The sequence below is a fragment of the Oryx dammah genome, unplaced genomic scaffold, assembly GCF_014754425.2.
Source record: "Oryx dammah isolate SB20612 unplaced genomic scaffold, SCBI_Odam_1.1 HiC_scaffold_3, whole genome shotgun sequence".
Taxonomy (NCBI): Eukaryota; Metazoa; Chordata; class Mammalia; order Artiodactyla; family Bovidae; genus Oryx; species Oryx dammah.
The window spans coordinates 91,356,786-91,380,436 of NW_024070187.1; the positions used below are offsets into that span (position 1 = coordinate 91,356,786).

The 23,651-nt window shown below is 36.6% G+C and overlaps 1 protein-coding gene across 4 annotated transcripts in view; it reads right to left on the bottom strand.

Annotated features, from left to right (window-relative positions):
- Window positions 1-23,651, bottom strand: part of CNOT6L (CCR4-NOT transcription complex subunit 6 like) — a 116,624-nt gene that overhangs the window by 8,836 nt on the left and 84,137 nt on the right. For all 4 annotated transcript variants that reach the window (XM_040237166.1, XM_040237164.1, XM_040237165.1 and 1 more), the window contains exons 8-11: window positions 22,694-22,848; window positions 10,011-10,162; window positions 6,584-6,811; window positions 3,667-3,869 (exon numbers count right to left, since the gene is read on the bottom strand). In XM_040237166.1, the coding sequence (XP_040093100.1) occupies window positions 3,667-3,869; window positions 6,584-6,811; window positions 10,011-10,162; window positions 22,694-22,848 (738 nt within the window). The remainder of the gene's footprint in view (window positions 1-3,666; window positions 3,870-6,583; window positions 6,812-10,010; window positions 10,163-22,693; window positions 22,849-23,651) is intronic.

A 23,651-nucleotide genomic window follows, 5' to 3' on the forward strand; every position in this document is an offset into this window, starting at 1 on the left:
TAGTAAAGAAATGACATTAGTACAAAGTATTTTTATCCCTTCCTTTTGGCTAATGCCTAGTTTTGCAGTGCCATTTTAGAAAAAGGTCAACAAGAGTCACAGTGGCTTTCCTTTCCTTTATGAGACCACCTTTTACTTCAGCAAACATATTTAAAACATTTATGTTTTACACAAATAAAACATTTTCAACTACTTCTGTTGAATAAAACCTCCTATATCTTATCATTTTATTATAAAGTGTCATTATGCACATTAGTTACTAGGGCTAGAGAATCCTTTGTAAATACAGACCCCAATAAAGATGTTAAGCATTCTAGAAAGTAGATGTATTTTAACTGGAGACATCACTTGTAACTATTTTCTTGGTTTGAAACATCCAGAGTAAAAGCTCTTATCACAAGCCTTATAAAGATCAAGTCTGAACTAGCTCAAATATTTATATATATGTAGATACATTTGTACACTGTATCATATTCACAAATAAGGTTACAGACTAACAATTCTCAGCCTTTTCTGATTCAAACTCTTTCTTTTTTAAAAGACACTAAGGCAGGAAAATAGTCTTTGTATTAGTCAAGACTGCAGGTAAATCTAGAATGGGGTATGAGAAAAAAGTAAAAAGCAAAAATAGTTTATGAGCTAGCAATATGTTAAGCTTTGTTTTGTAAAGAATGTGAGAAAATTATACACTATAAATTTCATAATGTAACAAAGATTTACTATTTGACATAACAGGAAAAAAGTCTTCCCTCTTTTCATTAAATGGTTCAGACACACCCTTGAACTGATGCAAGGAGGGATGGGTGGTAAAAGCAGCAGCCAGTTTCAATCAGCAGTTGATTCAACTGATTGGGTGTCATGCACTGAACGTTTGTATTCCCCCCAAATTCATGTGAAAATTCTAATCCCTAAGTATAAGGAGGTGGAGTGTTTGGCAGATGACTAGGTCATAAAGATGAAATTCTCATGAATGGGATTGAAGTGAAGTGAAAGTCAGTCGTGTCTGACTTTGTGACCCCATGGACTATGCAGTCCACGGAATTCTCCAGGCCAGAATACTGGAGTGGGTAGCCTTTCCCTTCTCCAGGGGATCTTCCCAACCCAGGGATCAAACCCAGGTCTCCCGCATTGCAGGCGAATTCTTTACCAGCTAACCCACCAGGGAAGCCCATGAATGGGATTAGTGCTCTATAAAAAGGAGTCCCAGAGAGCTCTCTCTCCACCACGTGAGGATGCAATGAGAAAACAGCTGCCTGCAACCAAGAGAACAAGCCTCACTAGAACTTGATCATGTTGGCACCTAATCTTAAACTTCCAGCCTTCAGAAATGTAGAAGTAAATTTTGTTGTTTTATAAGCCACACAGTATATGGTATTCTGTCATGGCAACCTAAACTCACTAAGATACCTGGTCTACAAGTAATTCTCCTAACTGCTTCAAGTGACTCCAAATTACTTCCAGATTAAATGACTCAGTTCCAAGTACCACTTTTCTACATTTCTAATTTATTCAAGAACCAAGAAAGCAGACAAATGCTAGGTCAAAGTGAACAAAATTTAACTGTTCTCCACTGATGCAATGGCAGGATACTAGACTTGGATCCGTATTTAACACTAAGCACATGACATTTTTATATTTGACGTTACCTATCCTTTTCTACCAACTGCCTTCAAAAGTGGTACATCACCAGTTACATAAAATTCTTTGTATGAAACTGAAGTTTATTGTCTGCTACTTACTCCAAAATTAATTCTCTCTAGTCAGGTATGCCCTTAGTTTTTTTCTCTGATCATTCTTCTTTTCCACTCTATTCCACCCTCCCGTCTATCTACTAGCCAGAGATCATATTTATCTTCCCATTCATGCCTCTCTCACACATGCTTATAGTTCTGTCCTTTCTCATCCTATCATATATATGCAAACATCACTCTCTGAGCTATGCACTTTTGACTCTTTAGCTGTACTTCTGTAAACAGTATAAATGGTTCAACAAGATTTTTTAATTCAATACTAACACATTAGATCTTTTGAAGAAATATCAAGAAAAGATTTTAAAACTACTCAGATGATTGAGGAAGATGGCTTAAGTTAACATTCTAGATTTTATTTCCCTAATTTTTACTTTATGGACAAGGAAAAAGTAACCTTTACAAAAGCCTAGTTAAGGGAGAAATGATTTAAGTCTTTTTAAGTACACACATACCAAAACAACACTAAGAGTTGTAGAACCACTGAATATTTACCTTACGGAGCCTTTTTGTAGGTATTCTGGGTTGTGCTGGCAGAGATGTATTATATACCACTGTATAGGATCTAACCTATATATTTAACTGTGTATCATTAAGTCCAGAGGTTTTCCTTTAGGCTTATACAGGAGCAGTGGAGTGATAAGAGTCAGCTGGACATTTCATCCCAACTCAAGGCTTCAATGGTATGATGTTGGGAGCTTGAACTGTACTACAATGAGAGTACCTGTACCATAGAAATCTGCAAACACTACAAATTTGGGTTTTTTTCTCAGAAAGCTGGTTGTTAAATATTCATCAGCACATTACTGCATAGGAGTGATCTGAACAAAATCAATTATCTCTGCATAGTATTACCTAGTCTAACAGTTAAAATACTAAAATTAGATTCAACCTATAAACAATTTGTTTCCATTTCTTGATTACAAAAACTGATGAATAACATCAGCACATAAATTTCCTGTTTTCTTCCTACTATCTGTTTCTTGGAAACAGGCTAACAAGCACTGAAATGGAAAAAGGTTACTGGAGATGTGCCAGAGCCCAATTCATAAATTTCCTTTGGTGTTTTATTAAATCCCCTTTAGGCTTCTTACTCCTATTTTCCAACATCTGCATTTTTAGGATAGTGTAAGACTTTAGGATAGATTCCTGAAATGACAAAAAGTCAAACAAAGGTACAAGAGAAGAGCTACAAGCAGACAGAATGATCAGAGAATTTGCAAATGCAAAGGGATTAACTACAGAAAAACCACTATCAATCAATGTTTCAAAAGAACAACTGATCCTATAAAGCTGATCCTTTTAATTTTTTTTCTTATTTTGCAGAAAAATCTTTCTTGTTTTTTCACTAAGCTAGAGTGGTGGGCCACTGTCTGGTAATCTATTAGTATGACCACGTGGATATAAAATAAACCCTAAGTACAACCTTTCTAACCACATTTCCCCAAAAAAACCTGGAAAATTTTAAGATAAGTATCAATCAAAAGGACTAAGAAAATTTTGAGGGAATACTCTACAATTCATTCAAGATGAGTTTAGCTTTATCAAGTTGCTTACTATTTGGATCCTTACTGAAAGTCAGGGATGGTATGGTTTATTATTATTATATTAATAAACACAAAGTGCTTTTGAACAGTACCTGGCACATACACAGTATTTTGGAAATTTCTGCTATTATCATAGTTATTTGAAATTTGAAGAAATGAGTTTTCAAAGAGGATTCTCAGTTCCACAATAACAGCCACAAAACCTAACAAACCTCCTTACATATTTAGGTGCACACTTAGCCAAGACATTTAGAGAATGTAAAAACTCCTAAAGATTATACAATTAAACGTAAGTAACGTATCTCCAGCTCTTTCTTGTCACATGTTTGTATTTGACATAACTTCTATGCCAGCGCAGAGGCTTCACTCACTTTGAAATCAAAGGTGTAATTGGTGTAAGGCATCAAGTTATTTTCATAGGCGCTCTTCAGTTGGAAGCCATGTGTGATTCTCCCTTCTGAGCTTCCATTCTTCCCATTGCAGCTGAAGTTCATAAGACATTCATTGTACCTTAGTTCCTTGAAGTCTTTGTGGTTGTCAGCTACTCCTCCATTGCTTAAATATTCCACAACACCTGGCAGAATAAAGAAAGAAGAAACACTACCATTTAGCATTTAGACCTTACAGAAGACTTCACAGACAAAATCTGCTGCCAAGTACATGTACCCAAGTTCAGAGTGGATTTATTACACTGAACATTTATTTTTACTTATGAAATCGCCTTCTTTAGGTTAATGTTGCTACTGCTGCTAAGTCACTTCAGTCGTGTCCAACTCTGTGAGACCCCACAGACGGCAGCCCACCACGCTCCCCAGTCCCTGGGATTCTTCAGGCAAGAACACTGGAGTGGGTTGCCATTTCCTTCTCCAATGCATGAAAGTGAAGTCGCTCAGTCGTGTCCGACTCCCAGAGACCCCATGGACTGCAGCCTACCAGGCTCCTCCATCCATGGGATTTGCCAGGCAAGAGTACTGGAGTGGGTTGCCATTGCCTTCTCCAAGCAGCCTCTCCCATTTCTCACTGTTGTTGGCTTCCTCTCCATTTCTGTCCTGACCAGTTCAGACCCCTCTCCCAGGCGCCATACCCTTCTATGTCCTCTTAGACAATCCCCTTAGACACCTCCCTATGTACACCTTAAACAGTTTGCCCTGAACTCATTTTTTCTGTTAAACCCGCTCTTCCCCTCCTTCCCTAAGCCAGTAATGGCCCCACCATGTGCTCAGAGACCCAAGCCCCAAGCCTGGGAGTCATTTTGACTCCTCTTCCCTCACCCCCACCCCTCTTCTGTCAGTTATCTGACCCTGTCCATCATCTCACCTCCTAAATATCCCTGTTAATGTTAGGAAATCAAATATCATCAATTTCATATGGTTCAATCAAATTGAAGGGATTTGCCTATTTCAGAGCAAAATATCTGGATCACCCTGGAACAGAACAGCTTCAGTTTTCTTAATGGCTCTTCAAGATGAACATGATTCCCAGGGTCTAGGGCGGCATCACTAGTAAAGTCTTGACCCTATGTTTGTAGAATATTATTCCAAAGCAACCTCTCTTTAGTATTTCACCATTCTATCCAGTCAGTTAACAATTTCTGGACTACATTATAAAAATTGTTAAATCATTCACAACAAAAATAGACTTTTGCATCTTCAGCACTGCAATGTCTAGCTTCAGGAAGGCAACATCAATCTTTGTTTCAGGCTACAGTGAGACTTTTCAGTCACACTAAGACATTATATGCTGGAGGTAGATCACTTGGTCAAAAATATTGGACGTGTCTAAAAAGCTAAAGAGAGTAGAAGCATTCAAAAACAGAATACCACCTCCACTGAGTAAGTAAACATGGAAAAAAAATATCGCAATCTTTCTGATGATGATGATTAGTTAACGCTGTCACAAATCTCTTTCTATTTGTGAGTCAGGAAAGGCAGTAACATACATAAAGAAAAAATGATGAGCATAACATCAGTACTGTGAATAGCTGAAAAGGGGCTATTATTTATCTAGCAGTTATTACATGCTCTTACACTGCTGTAAGAGCCCTACACATTTAAACCTTACAAACAACTCCATGAAGTGGATAAAATGATTATCCCTTTATTTAAAAATGAGGAACTTAAGTCATACATTGCATACATCCTAAGAGGGAGAACCAGGATCCAGCCCTGAGAGTCTGGCTTGAGCCAACTCACTCTGCTGTGATGCCAAATGACAGTCAAATGAGATGGGAGAAACCTGTGCTAGGGGGCAATAGAAGAGGACATGGGTAAGGTGTCAAAGGGGCCAGGAGCTGAAAACAAACTTTTGTCAATGGATGATTTCGGCATTTATTTGCTAAGGAGAGAAAGCAAAGGTATTTTCTACATGTGAGACTTTTATTTATATTACAGTTTTAAGTGTTTGGGTTATTTTACATTTATTATTGAGTGGTTGTTAAAACAACCAACAATTTAAAGTAGCTTACTGAATATATACAAAATTTAGAATATGTTTTGATAACAGCAAAACAACAATAATGTTTTACATTTGAATTTTAATATCTAAGTGCAGAACTGATTTTTTTCTTTTTAACAAAGATCTAAAATAATTGAAGTTAGAACATAAAGAGGTTAAAAGGAGCTCAAGATGTAATGTGAAATCCTAAGATAATTCTGATCATTCTTCTGTCACCTAATATCAGAATTAAAGGATTTTAATGAACTCACTCAAAGGTTACCAACATTATTAAACTAGATAGCTATACGTGCTGAACATTTTCTAGTTGCCTCTCAGGTCACCCTTCTCCAATGTACTCTCTGACATAGGAGGCTGACCTTGACTTACATCAACTGCAAACCCCTCCCCACTCTTGGATTTGGTCAGTGGACAGCAGCAGTGAGAGATTAGAGGACAGAAGCAGAGAGAAGCTAAGATATATACTTCCCTGGCTCCCTTCTTGTTGGTTTGCCAGCGACTGATTGCATCCCAGTTCAAATCCGTGGCTCCTATTACATGGCCCTCTCCTCATAACTACTGTTTCCAAGTTCTGAGAGCAGCTCCCACCACTTTCCCTAATTCCCCCTGGAGCAGGGTACTGTGTCATTCATTGTTTTGTGTCCCTTAACCTTTGGAAATAGCTTAGCTGAATAAACTCTTCTCTATTACTCCATATCCTATTCCTGGGATTCTTACAGATATACTCTTGAATTTAGAAGAGAAATTCTCTGCTCAAAAGTTAAGAGCCAGCTGACCTTTCAACTAGAAGTAAAAGCAAAGTTGAACGCAAAGAGTAAATCATGTTATCAATACCTGAATCTGGCAATGAGTTAAGATCTGCACATAGCACCAGCGGGATGGAATTAGGATCTGCGGTTGGGCTGCCAGGCCTGCTTGAGGCTTTCTCCAGAATGTTTTTAACCTCTGAGACAAACATCATGGTCTGAATGAGTTTCACATCAGAATACTCTGGGTCCCAATGCATGTGGGCATTTGCCACTATAAGCAGCTGTTTGTCTGCAGCATGAATAGGCTTCATACCTAAATTTAAGCATTAGGAAAAACAAAGGTAAGATTATACTTTATTATAAAAAAGCAGTATCTTAAAAAGAGTTTTTTCCCCAAACCCATAATCACTTCTTTACTCTTTTCCATTAATTTCTATTTCCCCCCTTTAAAACATTAAATAGTTCTTAGAAGCTAAAGTGCTGAGATTCTGATAATCCCAATATAGGGGTAGACAATCTATAGCCCATAGCTCATCACCTGTGTTTGTACAGCCTGTGTGAGCTGAAGCTGGTTTTACATTTTTTAAGGGTTCTACAAAAGGAGACTGTGACAGAGACCGTATGTGTCCCACAGAACCTAAACTATTAATTAACTACCTGGTCCTTTATAGAAAAAGTTTGCCAAATCCTGCTCTCTATCCAAGTTAGGATCTATCCCATCATATAACCAGTATTTGATTATACTGGTTTGATTTGCTTGATTTGCTGAGTTTAGTGTAAAAAAGTAGTTTAAATATCTGTCATCTGTCTGTGTAAATATCACAGTAACCTAGTGAAGCAGGTTTTGAGTTATCTGAATCACCTAAACCTTAATTTAAATCCTTCCCACTGCCCAGTACTCATTCACTTTGCATTTTCTGAGCACATCAGTGACAAAGTCAGTAGTTAAATGCAAGAGCATGATATTAATCTACACAAAATAAAAGTAAGGAAGTGAATTTGCTATCAATCTGCTACCAAAATCTTCATACCATACACTCAGAAGAATTAATTTTAAAAATGAGAATTAGGAAGTATGCTCTCAAAGTCTGGCATGGCTTTCAGATGTGGCTTTGTTACTTGATGCTGGGAGGGATTGGGGGCAGGAGGAGAAGGGGACGACAGAGGATGAGATGGCTGGATGGCATCACTGACTCGATGGACATGAGTTTGAGTGAACTCCGGGAGTTGGTGATGGACAGGGAGGCCTGGCGTTGCTGCAATTCGTGGGGTTGCAAAGAGTCGGATACGACTGAGCAACTGAACTGAACTGAACCTTTATTACTAATAACTTAACCATCCTGATATTCAGGCTCATTTGGACAATGAGATATTCAACTACAAAATTTCTGAGGTTATTTTTTCCCCTAAAATACTTTTTTATAATTCTTCCAAAGTAAATATTAACATGGTGGGTGAGGATAACACATTAAAAATTTGCCCCTTGAAAGAGATGATAAGCATATCTGGAGGGAAAAACTGAAAATTCAACTCAGTTAAGATACACTGACAAAGAAAGATATCCATAAAATTTTTAAGGCACAAAACTCAATATGCATGGGGTGTGTGTGTGTGTGCACACTCAATTGTGTCTGACTCTTTGCAACCCCATGAACTGTCACCCACCAGGCTCCTCTGTCCATGGAATTTTCCAGGCAAGAATAGTGGAGGGAGTTGCCATTTCCTTCTCCAGGGGATCTTTTCAACCCAGACATTGAACCCACATCTCTTATGTTTCCTGTATTGGCAGGTAGATTCATTACCAGCTGAGCCACCAGGGAAATCAATATGCATGGTATGATGCCATTGGGCTTCCGTGGTGGCTCAGTGGTTAAAGCATCTGCCTGCAATGCGGGAGACCGGGGTTCAATCTCTGGGTCGGGAAGATCCCCTGGAGAAGGAATTGGCAACCCGCTCCAGTATTCTTGCCTGGGAAATCCCATGGACGCAGGAGCCTGGTGGCCTACAGTCTACAGGGTCGCAAAGAGTTGGACACGACTGAGCGACTTCACTTTCACACACATATACACTAGTAATGTGTAAATAATGAGTAAGAGTTACTTCTAGAGTGTATGAATAAGATGGGACGCTCATGTTTTACTCTATATACTCTGGTACTGTTGGAATACTAGACACATACAAAATTAACTTTTCTATTGAAATTTCTGTAACAGATTTCTTAAAAATTTTTCTATTGAAAATATAAACTCTGCAGAAAGACTGGATTTTCTCAGTCTATTATTTTGGTAAAGTTAAGTTTCCATCTTACCAAGCTATTATTATCTTTAATGTTGAGTAAACAAGTAACTGAAGTATCTTTTATATGTGATAGAAACAGTCATTTTAAAGCAATTTTGTCATAAGACAAAAACCCTGCAGCCCAAATTCTCTAAGCTATCATCTTTTCCTAGAAGTTTTATAGTGTCATTTGTGGCTGTAGATTAAATATTCACTATATTAAATATTAAAAACTTGCCCCTTTAAAGAGGCCATAAGCACCTTCTATAATATTAAATTCCTCCTCTAGGAGTATGAGAGATATTTCAGAATATGAAAGTGTCAACTGTATAATTTACAATTACTCTTCTACAGATTAAAAGGGGAGTAAAACTCCAAAAGAAATCCAATGTTCACATTACCAGAAAAAAGGTACCAAACTTTTGAGAAGAATGAGACTGGAAAGGACATAAAAGTAAGTACAAGTAAGAGGCTAAAAAAGAAGAAGGAATTTTAAATCATATATCAAAGACTGATCATCTTTGATGACAGATAAACTGAAGAACAGTGAGAAAAGGAGGTATGACAAATATGCACGGTCTGAATAATTCAAATCAATACTTAAGGCAAAAATCTTTTCTTCTACAGGTAGTAAGTAAAGAAAGACATTTTAAATAGAAGCCCTGATGGGGTCTTGACACGTTCTCCCTGGTTTTACCTGAAATACGGTAAGGTAAGCAATGAAATGCTCAAAGGCAGGCAGTAGGAAGGGGAGGAAAAAGGTCTGGATAAGCAAAGTACATAATGAGTTTCTGACTTTGAAGGAAGCTATAAATATCTAAAATAGAAAAGAAAAGTAGAAAAAAGATCCCGCTCTTACCCTGACAATGACTGAGATATAACAAAGAAATTAAAAGAAAATGTGCCAAGTACTTAACCTTAACGACAAAAGATTTCACAGTCAAGAAGCTAAAAATACAGCTAAAAAGTCATCATAATTTCCAAATTCAGCTTAAAACAATTCTTATTTCAAATAACGTTTTGGAATGAATGGCATATTAAAGACTTTCCTTTTTACAGAGTACCTAGCAAGTAATATCCCAAGACATAAATGAAAAATTAGGACTATTTTCCTGCCTATCTCCTTTAACTTTCCTCAAAAGATGAGAAAATAACTATGCAATAAATACCAGCATGACACGCTGCACTTGAGATGGTATTTATTTTTAGTAGGAAGATTTTTAAACCATACTCACCTGCTCCAAATAGTTCTTTGTGGACCTCTAACACCACAGCGACACCGATATTATCTTTTGTCATCACTCTGTTCAGCATAGCTTCGGATCCATCTGAATTAGCCATTGCCACTTGGTTAAATTCCACCGTATGCTTCTGCACCAATGTAAATCTAAAAGGTCACAATGCATTAGTATTATGGTATCAGGTATGAGAAGAGCACAAGATATAGACATTACTCACTGTCTTAGTCATTTTCTAGCTGCCAACGGGTCTTGTGATACGGCCGTGAGAGGAAAAAAGTATGATTACTGTAGAAACCTTCTTGGAAGTGCTACCTAGCAAAGATGGTGTGTATGTGTGTACTCCTTTACCCTTTTCCATCTCTACCCATGTGGTAAGAGACAGGAAGGCAAAACACAGCCCATTACGAATGGAGAAGCAGCTTGGACTGCCCTGTGTGAGAAAATTACTCTTCTCCTATTTCTTTAAGTGGCAGTTGGGATTTTCTGGTATTCAAAGTTAAACACAACCTTAACTGAGTCAGCAAGTTAATAAGACAGAAGAGAAAAAAAAAAAAATCTACCTACCCTGTTGGCAGCTTTATTCTCACCACATCAAGAAATCTGTCAAGAAAATGCAGGGACACACCCTTATCCCAGCTAAGGCGAAGCCAATTTTTCCATCTGGCTTCTACTAGAAAGTTGGCATTGGGTGAATATGAGTGAACAGAAGGAATGATTCTATAAGATGAGAGATGGCTCTCTCTGGGATTACAACTTGTACATCTGTACTAACAGTATTTTCTTTCCTTAGTGCCAAAGTAGATATTGTAGGATTTAACAGAATTGAGTCCAGCACTGCCATTTAACAGCAAGATGATTTTAGTCAAGGCATTTAACCTCTGTTAGTCAAGTTTTACTAAGTTTGTAAAGCATTTATAAACAGCCAAAACCTACTAAATATACTGTCTGCCTTTCACTAGATTTTAAGAGGAGAAAAAGACATCTCTACTTCTATAAAAGGGTCCTACCCCATCTTCCTCCTAGCTTTGAAAGTGAAGCCTGCACACATTCATTCAAAAATACTAAGACTGTGCTGTGTTGCAGGACACTGTGCTAGATGAAATAATACTCCTCTCCCTACTCCAAGTCTGAATGTCTCAGATGGGCTGAGAAGAATATAAGGTTGGGTCATGTGCCTACTCCCAAGCCAGAGTGATTAAAGGAGTGGAGTTTCCACCCTCTAAAGAGGTGATATTTAAACTGGAACATGAATGATGAGAAATTACCAAGGTGAAGAATGGAATTAAGTGCATTCCAGATAGAGGAAGAAGTGAGAGGTTCTGGGCTAGCAAAGAACTTTGTATGTTTATGGGTTAGAAAAGAATGGAAGGGTATGAAATGATGTTGGAGATTAAGAGGAAGAGAAGTGACTGAAGTAGATTCTAAGCAAGGATATGATAGTATTTGATTTATATTTTTTAAGATCACTGCAGCTCCACTGTAGACAATGAATTGCAGGAGCCAAAGTTTGGGAACTGTGAGATGAATTAGAAAGTTTCTCAGGTTGTTTGGATGACTGCTAATGATGGCTTAGGGTAAGGCAAGAGAAATAAAGAGAAGCAGGCAGATACAAAATAGATTCTACAGATACAATGGATTATCCTCAACATCAGAACTTTTAAAAACGTCTTTAAGCAGTAGAATGTCTTTCTCAAACAATTCTTCGTAAGATTATCATATATAAAATAGATAAAAGCAGTATTATATCTGAATAAATCAATCATTAAAAATGATGAATCTGTTTTGATGCTTATAAAAATTTGAAATCAAGAGGGTATAGATGATAATTATAGTCTTCTATCAGTCTCAGTATCCAGTTTATTTCTCTATTCTGTTTTGGTTACACAGTATTAATAAAAACCCTGATTCACACAAACACACAGATACAAGTGGTAAATAACTGGCTTTGAACTCAGAAAAAAGCAAGCAAGTAGGCAAAAACTCAGAGGTCTGCAACAAGTCAACTAAGCAGTGTATCAAGAACATGTTATTGATTTTCAAACTGTTAAAATTTGGTATTTGGAAATTTGAGTGTTATTTTAAAATTACTTAATTTGGATTTACCTTTTGAAATATCTTGTAAATATTTACAGAGTTCTTAAGGCTTATTGATAGGAATCCTAGGGTCCTGCAGCAAAGTCTGAAATTGCTGTTTAACAGCTTAATACTGCAATATTTTTCTTCTACCAGAGTCAGGATATTATTTGGTAGGGGTGGTGGAGTGAGACTATCTAATTATAGAACTGTCTTTACTAAAATTTGTTTCCCTGTATCTTTCTTCAATCAAACCTAAATCTAGACCATTTCTTTAAAGGAACACAGAATTTCTTTTCCATTTGACACTACTTTAAATGTAATTCCCAAGTCTTCTCCAGAAAAGAAATCAATTCTTTGCATGATATATGGTGTAAAACAGTTGTTCATTTGAAAAACTCAAGTTTAAACTCAAAGGTGCAGTATCTAGAACTGGAGATAAATGAACTACTGTCTTCTTCATCTTGGACTGCTTGCTGCTGCTGCTAAGTCGCTTCAGTCGTGTCCGACTCTGTGCGACCCCACAGACGGCAGCCCACCAGGCTCCCCTGTCCCTGGGATTCTCCAGGCAAGAACACTGGAGTGGGTTGCCATTTCCTTCTCCAATGCAGGAAAGTGAAAAGTGAAAGTGAAGTCGCTCAGTCGTGTCCGACTCTTAGCGACCCCATGGACTGCAGCCTACCAGGCTCCTCCATCCATGGGATTTTCCAGGCAAGAGTACTGGAGTGGGGTTCCATTGCCTTCTCTGGGGAAAGCCATATTAATTGTAAGCTAAATAAGTAATAATATATCTCCACAACTTTTTGGTATTTTAGTTCTTAAACCAGGTCTCTTCAGTTCCATATTTATAGTTGCTTAAAAACAAAAAAGTGAAAAAAAATTATTTTATTAAGTAACATACAGAGATTGGGAAATGAGAAAAAAATAAAGAAAAAGTCAAGTCACTTGCAACCCAACACCCCCATCAAGATCTCAACGTTATTTCCCCAGACTTTTCTCTCAAGCATGTGTGTGTATTTTTTATACAATTAGAATAATACTCGAAGTTTTACTTAATAATACTCTAAGTAATACTCTAATATAGACAGGGACATTTCCTTATAAAATACCATATGCTACATTCCCTCTAAGATCAGGAACAAGAAAAGGGTGTCCACTCTCACCACAATTACTCAACACAGTTTTGAAAGTCCTAGCTATGGCAATTAGAGAATAAAAGGAAATAAAAGGAATACAGATCGGAAAAGAAGTAAAACTCTCACTGTTTGCAGATGACATAATATACATAGAAAACCAAAAAGAAACTACTAGAAAATTACTAGAGCTAATCAGTAAATTTAGCAAAGTCACAGGATATAAGGTCAATACACAGAAAGCACTTGCATTTCTAAATACTAACAATTAAAAATCAGAAAAAGAAATTAAGGAATCAATCCCATATAACACTGCAACAAAAAGAATGAAATATCTAAAAATAAACCTACTTGAGACAAAAGACCTATACATGGAAAATTGTAAGACACTCATGAAAGAAATCAAAGACGACATAAACAGATGCAGAGATATTCCATGTTCCTGGATAGGAAGAATCAATATTGTGAAAATGACTATACTACCAAAGGCAATCTACAGATTCAATGTAATCCCTATCAAATTACCAATGGCATTTTTCACAGAACTAAAACAAAAATTTCACAATTCATATGGAAAAACAAAAAAGACCCTGAATAGCCAAAGCAGTCTCGAGAAAGAAGAATGGAGCTCGAGGAATCAAGCTTCCTGACTTCAGACCATACTATAAAGCTACAGTCATCAAGACAGTATGGTACGGGCACAAAAAAAGAAATACAGACCAATGGAACAAGACAGAAAGCCAAAAGATAAAGCCACACACTTATGGGTACCTTCTTTTTGACAAAGCAGGCAAGAATATACAATGGGGCAAAGATAGCCTCTTCAATAAGGGGTGCTGGGAAAACTGGACAAGCTACATGTAAAAAAAATGAAATTAGAACAATTCCTAATGCCATAGACAAAGATAAACTCAAAGTGGATTAAGGACCTAAATGTAAGACCAAAAACTATATGCAGAACACTCGATGACATAAATCAAAGCAAGATCCTCTATGACCCATGTCCTAGAGGAAGGGAAAGAAAAACAAAAGTAAACAAGTGGGACCTGATTAAACTTAAAAACTTTTGCACCACAAAGGACACCATAAGCAAGGTGAAAAGCCAGTCCTCAGAATGGGAGAAAGTAATATCAAATGAAACAACTGACAAAGAATTAATTTCCAAAATATATAAGCAGCTCATACAACTCATTGCCAAAAAAACAAACAATCCAATCACAAAATAGGGAAAAGACCTAAACAGACATTTCTCCAAATACGACATACAGATGGCTAACAAACACATGAAAAGATGCTCAACATCACTCATTTTTAGAGAAATGCAAATCAAAACTACAATGAGGTATCACCTCACACAGGTCAGAATGGCCATCATCAAAAAGTCTACAAACAATAAATGCTGGAGAGGGTGTGCTGAAAAGGGAACACAAACTGATACAGCCACTATGGAAAATGGTATGGAGAGTCCTTAAAAAGCTAGGAATAAAATCACCGTATGACCCAGCAAACCCACTCCTAGGCATATACTCTGAGGAAACCAAAACTAAAAGAGACACATGTACCCCAAAGTTCATTGCAGCACTATTTACAATAGCTAGAACATGGAAGCAACCTAGAAGTCCATCAACAGATGAATGGATAAAGAAGCTGTGGTCCATAAATACAATGGAATACTACTCAACCATAAGAAGGAACCCATTTGAGTCAGTTCTAATGAGGTGGATGAACCCAGAGCCTATTACACTGAGTGAAGTAAGTCGGAAAGAGAAATACAAATACTGCATACTGACACATATATATGGAATCTAAAAAGGTGGCACTGATGAATTTATTTTCAGGGCAGCAATGGAGAAACAGACATAGAAAACAGACCTATGGACATGGGGGCAGGGGAGGAGGGAGAAGATGAGATGTATGGAGAGAGTAACATGGAAATTTACAATACCATATATAAAACAGATAGCCAATGGGAATTTGCTGTGTGACTCAGGGAACTCAAACAGGGGCTCTGTGACAGGCTGAAGGGTGGGTTGGGAGGGAGATGGAAGGGAGGTCCAGGAGGGAGGGGACCTGGGTATATCTATGGCTGATTCCTGTTGATGTATGACAGAAAAATCACAAAATTCTGTAAAGCAATTAGCCTACAATTTTATATATATATATATATATATATATATATTTGCTTCATCAATCAATTTTTATGGTTGCATTATAGTCCACTAAATTAATTCACCATGATTCAACTATTCTGTTAGGCATTTAAGGTACTTCTGATATGAGCTATTATAATTAATGAGATTAGTTACAGTAATAGATTCATTAGTGAAGGAATAAGTTGTTTTACATATAAACATTTTTCTGTGATCTCAAATAATTTTCTCTCTTCCTCTTTCTTTTAATAATTGAAGAATTGCAGACTTTATTTCTGCTGAGTATCATTTATATTTCTGCTCATTAGTTCACCCTTTCAGATATTAAGGGCACTTTGAAACAACATTCTAGTTTTCCAAAGGATTAAAATATCCTTGCCAGCTTTGTGTTTTTTTTATAAATCTTATATGCATGCATATGTCTTCTCTTATATAATCAAAATTCTGAACAGTACAGAACAAATTTAAAACAATAATAAGCCATCTATTATTGAGAATCTACTCTGTATCAAGACCTGTGAAATTACTTCATATTATTAGTCCTAAAACTTTGTTAAAACTTTGCAAAGTGTGGACACGAAGAGATGCTGCCTGGATGCCTCATCAGTCCTTCAGGAATTGCTCCAGTTACGGAGGGCTGCCTCACCAAAGTCCAAGTACTTCTAGGAGTGGCACATTACAGATCAAAAACAAAAGATAAAGGTCTGGGGATTTTGGTTCCTCCTGGATTAACTCTCACAGGCCATTTCAGCTCCAAAGCTACAGGTGGGGTCAACTGAGGCTGTCTAATGTGCAATACAGTTCTACTCTCTATGTTCAGTTCTTCTTTCCCCCATTCCTTGTCACAGCTTTTGATCCCTAATAAACTCCTGAACACCAAACTAACGTGGGGGTCTTGTTTCTGGAGAACTCAAATTGTGACAGACCATACTACTGGGTTGGCCAAAAAGTTCATTTGAGTAATATCTTGTGGAAAAAGCCAAACTTTTTGGTCAAACCAATGCTCATTACCACTAAAAAGATGAGGAAAACTGAGGCTTGCAAATGAGGTGGTTTATTCGTCTCCAATATACTAGAACTGCTCCTATACTCCAATGCTCACTATAGATGACTCATGCCATCTACTTCTCTAATCATACTTTGGCAAGATATTTTAATACCACAGGATATAATTATATTGATTTGGAAACCTCACTAGTTAAGGCAGTTTAGTGATTTGCTTGGCTTCCCAAGCTCCTCTTCTAGGTTTCCCAGTCTCCTCCTTACTTCGTCTTAGTCTTTTCAGTTTGAAAAGAATTCTCCTCAATAGAGACCATGAAAGCAAAATAGAACTTGCAAGACTCTAGTTTTTTTCCTTGATCATTAATTAGTGACTGCACAATGCACATGGGTATAGTGCAGATGTTATTTAAAATATTCTCCTTGTTGCCTTAGCACGTTCATCCAATTTTCACTTTTTTCTTAATTTTCATGGCAAAGAAGATAGGTTCAAAAGCTCTTTTTTTTTTTCTTTAATACATGCTTGGTTATTGAGTTTTTTATTGGGAAAAAAAATACTTCTTTTAAAATGAATGCTGAACAATTACCTAGTAATTAACTGCCTCAAATTACCCCTTCAGTTTTCTTCCTCATTGGTATGATTTATTACTGTATTGCCCTATTTCTGACATAAACATCCCAATCCTCTTAAGGTTATCTACTTTCTAATGTCTTTGGTTTCAAAAAGTTCAGAAAAATAAAATCAGTTTTCCTAAATAGAGCACATGTCATTATAACCAAACACTCCCCTTTTTAGTGCTTAGAGATGCAGAAACAGTCAAAATGATACTCTCAATCTTATTATTTCAGTTTCACCAACAGCTGAAGAATCAAAGAGATAGCTGAGAACTGAGGAACCACAGAAAATTCCTTTTTTCCGCAAAATTCCTTTTTTTCCAGTGAGAATTAAATAAGGGCATAGATATGCTTCTTGGGCTTTAAGAACTTTTCAGGGACTCTGCTTTTAGAAAATAAGATTTTCAGCACCAGTAGAGCTAGATAATCTCCTACAACTCATCTTGTTTCTGTGTTTATTTTATACTATATTTATAATTATAATACATCTATAATATAGTAAGAAACAGTTTACCCATATTCTATTCCATACTGCAAGAATAATACTTACTTTCTCCCCTCTCACCTCAACCAAATAACCTCTACTCTGCTTCTCCTTTCTATGAACCATGACCCTTTCTAATCGCATTAAACTCACTCTTAAACCTAAACCAAACAAATTTTTATTGTATATGCAGCATAAGATGCTATAAAATGTGTTCTTGGGTCCCTTCAAAATAATCATGGGAGTTCCAAAAAATAATCTGCTAGAAAAGGTAAGCTTAGAGAGTGAGATAAATAGGGAAGAAAAGTGGATATTCACCATTCTAGATATATTTGTACAACTCTTTTAACCACTGAAAGCATTTTCACATTTTTGGTCATTTTAGCTCCATAAAAAACCTCTGAAGTCAGGCAGAATAGTTATTATTAACATCCATACTGGAAAGGTAATGAAACTGGCATAAAGCAATGTTCCAGATTAAACAAATGGGAATGCTAACCCTGGAAACTAGAAATCACAACCTCCGATTTTAAAGTTCTAAATGCAACCACCACCTATGACAGACAAAATTAGTAACTGAGAAACTAGTAAGACAGGATTATCAGAATAGGTCATTTGGGGATGATACTATATAATCTATAAAGGAATGCCCTCTTCTCAACCACAAAACAACCTGTCATAAAATGCAAGGCAAAACAAGGACCTGGTCTTAGCTGGTATCTCTGAGACAGAGAGCAGAGGCAATATAACAAGGACTAAGCACCACGACAACCTAGTCCCCAACCCTACTGGAAGAGACTGCCTCCTCACAGTGCAATGGTCATGTTGTTCTAAAACTGCTGTTTTCATCTTTCCCTTTCTCACTGATTTGAAGCAAAGTATGATTAGATCAGAACTGCTAAACTCAGGAACAGCAAGTATGTCTAGTATCTAGGCCTTCTTTCAGCTCCATTTTTTGACATTTTTGATTTCTTCGAGTCGTGCACTGGACTCCAAGACTCCATTTCTACTAACTGTTGAGTCTACAGGACAAAATATGGCAAAGAGAAACTTTTTGACTTTAAAAAATTTACCTATAAGTTTTCCAAACACAGAGAGAGACAAAATACATGCCTATATGCATATGTGTGTTTTACAAAATATTTCGAAGTGAAAAGAATTCACAGCATTTTAAATAATTCAAGTCTGTTTTCAAATAGTTGTCTAAAGTTTCCTAAATAACAGTTATAACTGTTAGTTCAAAATCTTAATTACCTCTAATAAACTACCAAGGCATTTAGATTTCCCTCTCAAAACTGTGAAAGGAATGAAAAATGAAAATATCATCCTTCAGAAAGAAACAATGGCAAATGGAAAAACGAGCTGATGTTACATCTCATCAGTGTTATCAGTAATTTTTTTAAATTATCATGTTTCAAGGAAATTTGTGTGTGAATACAGGTAACAAATATGAAATTCAAGATAATTTTTCCAAATGAGATAACCTTTTAAGAGGTACAAGTGATATCAGAAGCTAAAATAAACCTAAACAACAAGGACCTAGTGTATAGCACAGGGAACTATACTCAATATTTTCTAATAACCTATATGAGAAAAGAATTTGAAAAAGGATATATATATATGTAAAACAGAATCACTCTGCTGCTGCTGCTGCTAAGTTGCTTCAGTCGTGTCTGACTCTGTGTGACCCCAGAGACGGCAGCCCACCAGGCTTCCCCGTCCCTGGGATTCTCCAGGCAAGAACACTGGAGTGGGTTGCCATTTCCTTCTCCAATGCAGGAAAGTGAAAAGTGAAAGTGAAATCGCTCAGTCGTGTCCGACTCTTAGCGACCCCATGGACTGCAGCCTACCAGGCTCCTCCGTCCATGGGATTTTCCAGGCAAGAGTACTCTGCTACATACCTAAAACTAACACAACACTGAAAATCAACTATATTTCAATTTTAAAAATATACAAATTGTATATATATAAAAGAAGTCTAAAGAGTCAGTTTAGTACAGTGGTTAAAAGTGCTGGCTGTGAAGCCAGGTACTCTCCATGTCTTGGTTTCCTCATCTGTAAGAATGAGGAAATAGTTGTATTCCTAACTCTGAGGATTGCTTTAAAAATTAAGATAATCAGTGTGAATAAAAAAAAAGGGTGACATGCAAATACTACAAAGTAATGGTTATTGTTAGGCTAAAATCTGTTTAAAAAAAAAAAAAGATATCACATCAACCCACTAGAAGAGTATACAGCATATTCTGACCTCAAATACTACAGGGCTGTGTACTAATTATTAAACAAATGAAAAATCTCTATTAAAAATTCACGGAAAAGATATGAAAGTAGGGAAAATAAATGAGAAGTGACTCAAACGGCTTTCAAATTCACTTATTTATTCACAACAACAAGTCATGCTGGTAATAAATAGGCCTATATTAATAGAGACATTGAAATGCTTTGTTATAACAGGAAAACAGTCACAAGTGTTTATGTGCCTATTCTATTAGCAGATGATTTCTTATCTAACGTATCAAATCAAGTTATTAACTATATAATACCACCTCTATCTCACTCCATACATTCCAGTCTTCTGAAGGCTGGAGGTGCTTTCAAATCGTCTACTGTAAAACTGGCAGCCTTTATGAGGCAAAAATATACTTCTCTCTTTTCCTCAAGAAGATAACCAAAAGAATCTGCCTCTACCCATCTAGTCACTCAGTCAGCTATTCAAAAGATAGCATTCTATGAAATATGACCATTTGCAGCAACATGGATGGACTCAGACCTCATCACACTAAGTCAAGTCAGTCAAAAAGAGAATGAAAAATACCATATGATATCACTTATATGTGGAATCTAAAATATGACAAAAACAAACCTATCTATGAAACAGAAACAGACCTATAGACACAGGGAACAGATCTGTGGTTGCCAAGTGGAAAAGGGAGGGGAGGTGGAGGGTGGATGGACTGGGAGTTTGGGGTTAGCAGATGCAAACTAATGGATAAACAACAAGGTCCTACTGTACAGTACAGGGAACTATATTCAGTATCTTGTGATAAACCACAATGAAAAAGAATATTAAAAAGGAATGTAAAAAAAAAAAAGGAATGTATATATGTATAATGGAATCACTTTACTGTATAGCAAAAATTAACACACTGTAAACCAACTATATTTCAATAAAATGATAAATAAAAGAATGAAACAGAGTAATATAATAACTCTTCATAATTCCAAACAAAAAAAAAAAGAAACAGAAACAGACATAGCCTTCTAAGCTTGTTACAGTTCTGAACCCTCAAGTCAGAAATGCAATTCCTAAATTCAATGCACACAGCATCATAAACCTAGTAAGAGAGAAATACTAAAATTGCAAAGGATTACAGAAGGAGAAATATGACAATAATAAAAATATTTCTGGGACACTAAGTACCTCTCCATCCATTACCTCATTTAATTCTTGTAACTACCTCTGAATATATACTTTTTTCCATTTTAAACTCAAGAATATTAAAGCACAGAGGCCTCTACAAGATTGTCCACATATTTTAATAAGCAGTCATAATAGGTTTATCTTTGACTGTACTTTCATCAACTATATTATAGCCCTGAAAAAACAAAAAGGTCATGTTTTCTGTTTTCCATTTCAGGTCATGACGACTTTCCATTGTTTTGTCTCAATCAATCCTTTAACTCCCTACCTCTGTAAGCTCTGTGCTTCTCTTCACCTTCCCTTATCTATCGGGGCATATCTCTAACACATATATACCATACTATACTGTGATATTTACTCCTTCCTTTTCCTACTGGAGCTCTGAGTGGGATCAGAAACCATGTATTATTGGGTCTATAGTGACTAGCACAGCACTCATCATAAAGCAAATGCTCAGTAAACATTTAGTGAATAAGAAAGTGACTAAGCTTTCCTGTTGACTCAGACAGTAAAGAATCCACCTGCAATGCAGGAGACCCAGGTTCAATCCCTGGGTTGGGAAGATCCCTTGGAGAAGGGAACAGCTACCCACTACAGTATTCTTGCCTGGAGAATTCCATGGACAGAGGAGCCTGGCAGGCTGCAGTCCATGAGGTCCATAGAGTTGGACACAACTGAGCGACTTTTCATAAAACAAGAAATAAACATACACAATATTAACTGGAAAAGGTGAAAAGTTGATTAAAAAAGAATGATTCTGAAAAGGGCCAACTAAAAGCTGGCTTAAAACTTAACATTCAAAAAACTAAGATCATGGCATCTGGTCCCATCACTTCATGGCAAAGGGAAGGGGAAAAAGTGGAAGAAGTGACAGATTTTATTTTCCTGGGCTCCAAAATCACTGAGGATGGTGACTGCAGCCATGAAATTAAAACATGCTTGGCTCCTTGGAAAAAAGCTATAATAAACCTAGACAGTGCATTAAAAAGCAGAGACATCACTTTGCTGACAAAGGTCTGTCTAGTCAAAGCTATGGTTTTTCCAGTAGTCATGTACGGATGTGACAGTTGAACCATAAAGAAGGCTGAGTGCTAGAGAATTGATGCTTTCGAATTGTGGTGCTAGAGAAGACTCTTTTCAGAGTCCCTTGGACTGCAAGGAGATCAAACCAGTCAATCCTAAAGGAAATCAACCCTGAATATTCACTGGAAGGACTGATGCTGAAGCTGAAGCTCCAATACTTGGGCCACCTGATGCTAAGAGGTGACTCACTGGAAAAGACCCTGATGCTGGGAAAGACTGAGGGCAGGAGGAGAAGTGGGTGAGGTGACAGATGAGATGGTTGCATGGCATCACTGACTCAATGGACATGAGTCTAAGCAAACTCCAGAAGATAGTGAAGGACAGGGAAGCCTGGCATGCTGTAGTCCATAGGCTCACAAAGAGTCAGATAACAACGATAACAACAAAAGAAAAAAAAATCACTAAAAGAAACTTCAGATCACTTAGTTCCAATCTTAAAGAGTACTACTTTCTTTTTTATACCAAAACTAATATTTTACTTCATGGAAATATATATAAAACTATGATAATATCATATTTAAGTATATACTCCTTTTAATATTTTTAGTGCAATTTGGTAAAAAAGCATAAAGAATATGATAAACATTCTAATTTCCAATACACACCCTAAGAAATAAAATGTTACCAATAGTTTTAACTGTTTTTTAGCTTTTTGTCTATTTTAGGATCAAACCAAAGACAATTTCAAATGTGTGGTACGCTTTGTTTCTGTAACTCACTTTTCTGTTTTGAAGAATATTGCACAACCGTCCACATGCTTTCTCTCCTGCTCAGACATGATTTTGGCACGTGACTTTGGAGAAAAAAATCCATCATATCCACGCTCCTTCAATGCTGGCAGAAAGAGAGTGAAGTATTGCTCTGTTTCCACTTCCTGAGATGGAAGATACATTATCACCGACATGACAGAGGAAAACTAAGATGTAAAACTGTGCAACACTGTAAGTGAAGTGCGACTAAGTTAAACACTTCACTTAACAAACGTTATCTAACTACCTTACCTTATTGATAGCAGCTACCATTTAACAATGGCAGCTTTGTAAAGCCTAAAAGAATAAAAAAATAACATGATTTTCTCAGGTTTACACAGGTAGGTAGTTGGTCCCAAATCTCTTGACTTCCAATTTCAAGTTCATCAGGGAAGCCTGACATGCTGCAGTCCGTGTAGTCACAAAGAGTGGGACACGACTTAGTAACTGAACAACAACTACTATACTTCACTTCCTCAACTGGTAATTGAACAAAGTTGAAATACAAAATATGAAAGTTGGTCATATTACAGATTAAGCAGTAGGGAATTGAAAATTTTACATTAGGAGGTAATTTTTTAAAAATATTTTGTATTTCTCAACTGTGGTGGAAAGGAATGATAGTCGAAACTGAGAAGTTTAAGATCTATCAACAAAAAATCCTACTTAAAGGAATTTTTAGTTACCTGAATACCAATAATCCAATGGTCTGTGTTAATTTGGCAGTTATTAGGTTAGACTAATTTATTACTTGACCCATAACATACTTTTAAGAAATCTTTCCAAATGAAATAATCAAGCGTGAAGATGATTTGTGTGTGCTAATGTTTATAAAAACATGATATTGTAACAATGAAAACAAACAGCCTTAATGTCCAACAGGAGGGAAATTGCTAAATCAATTAGTATATATTCATATAATTGGCTT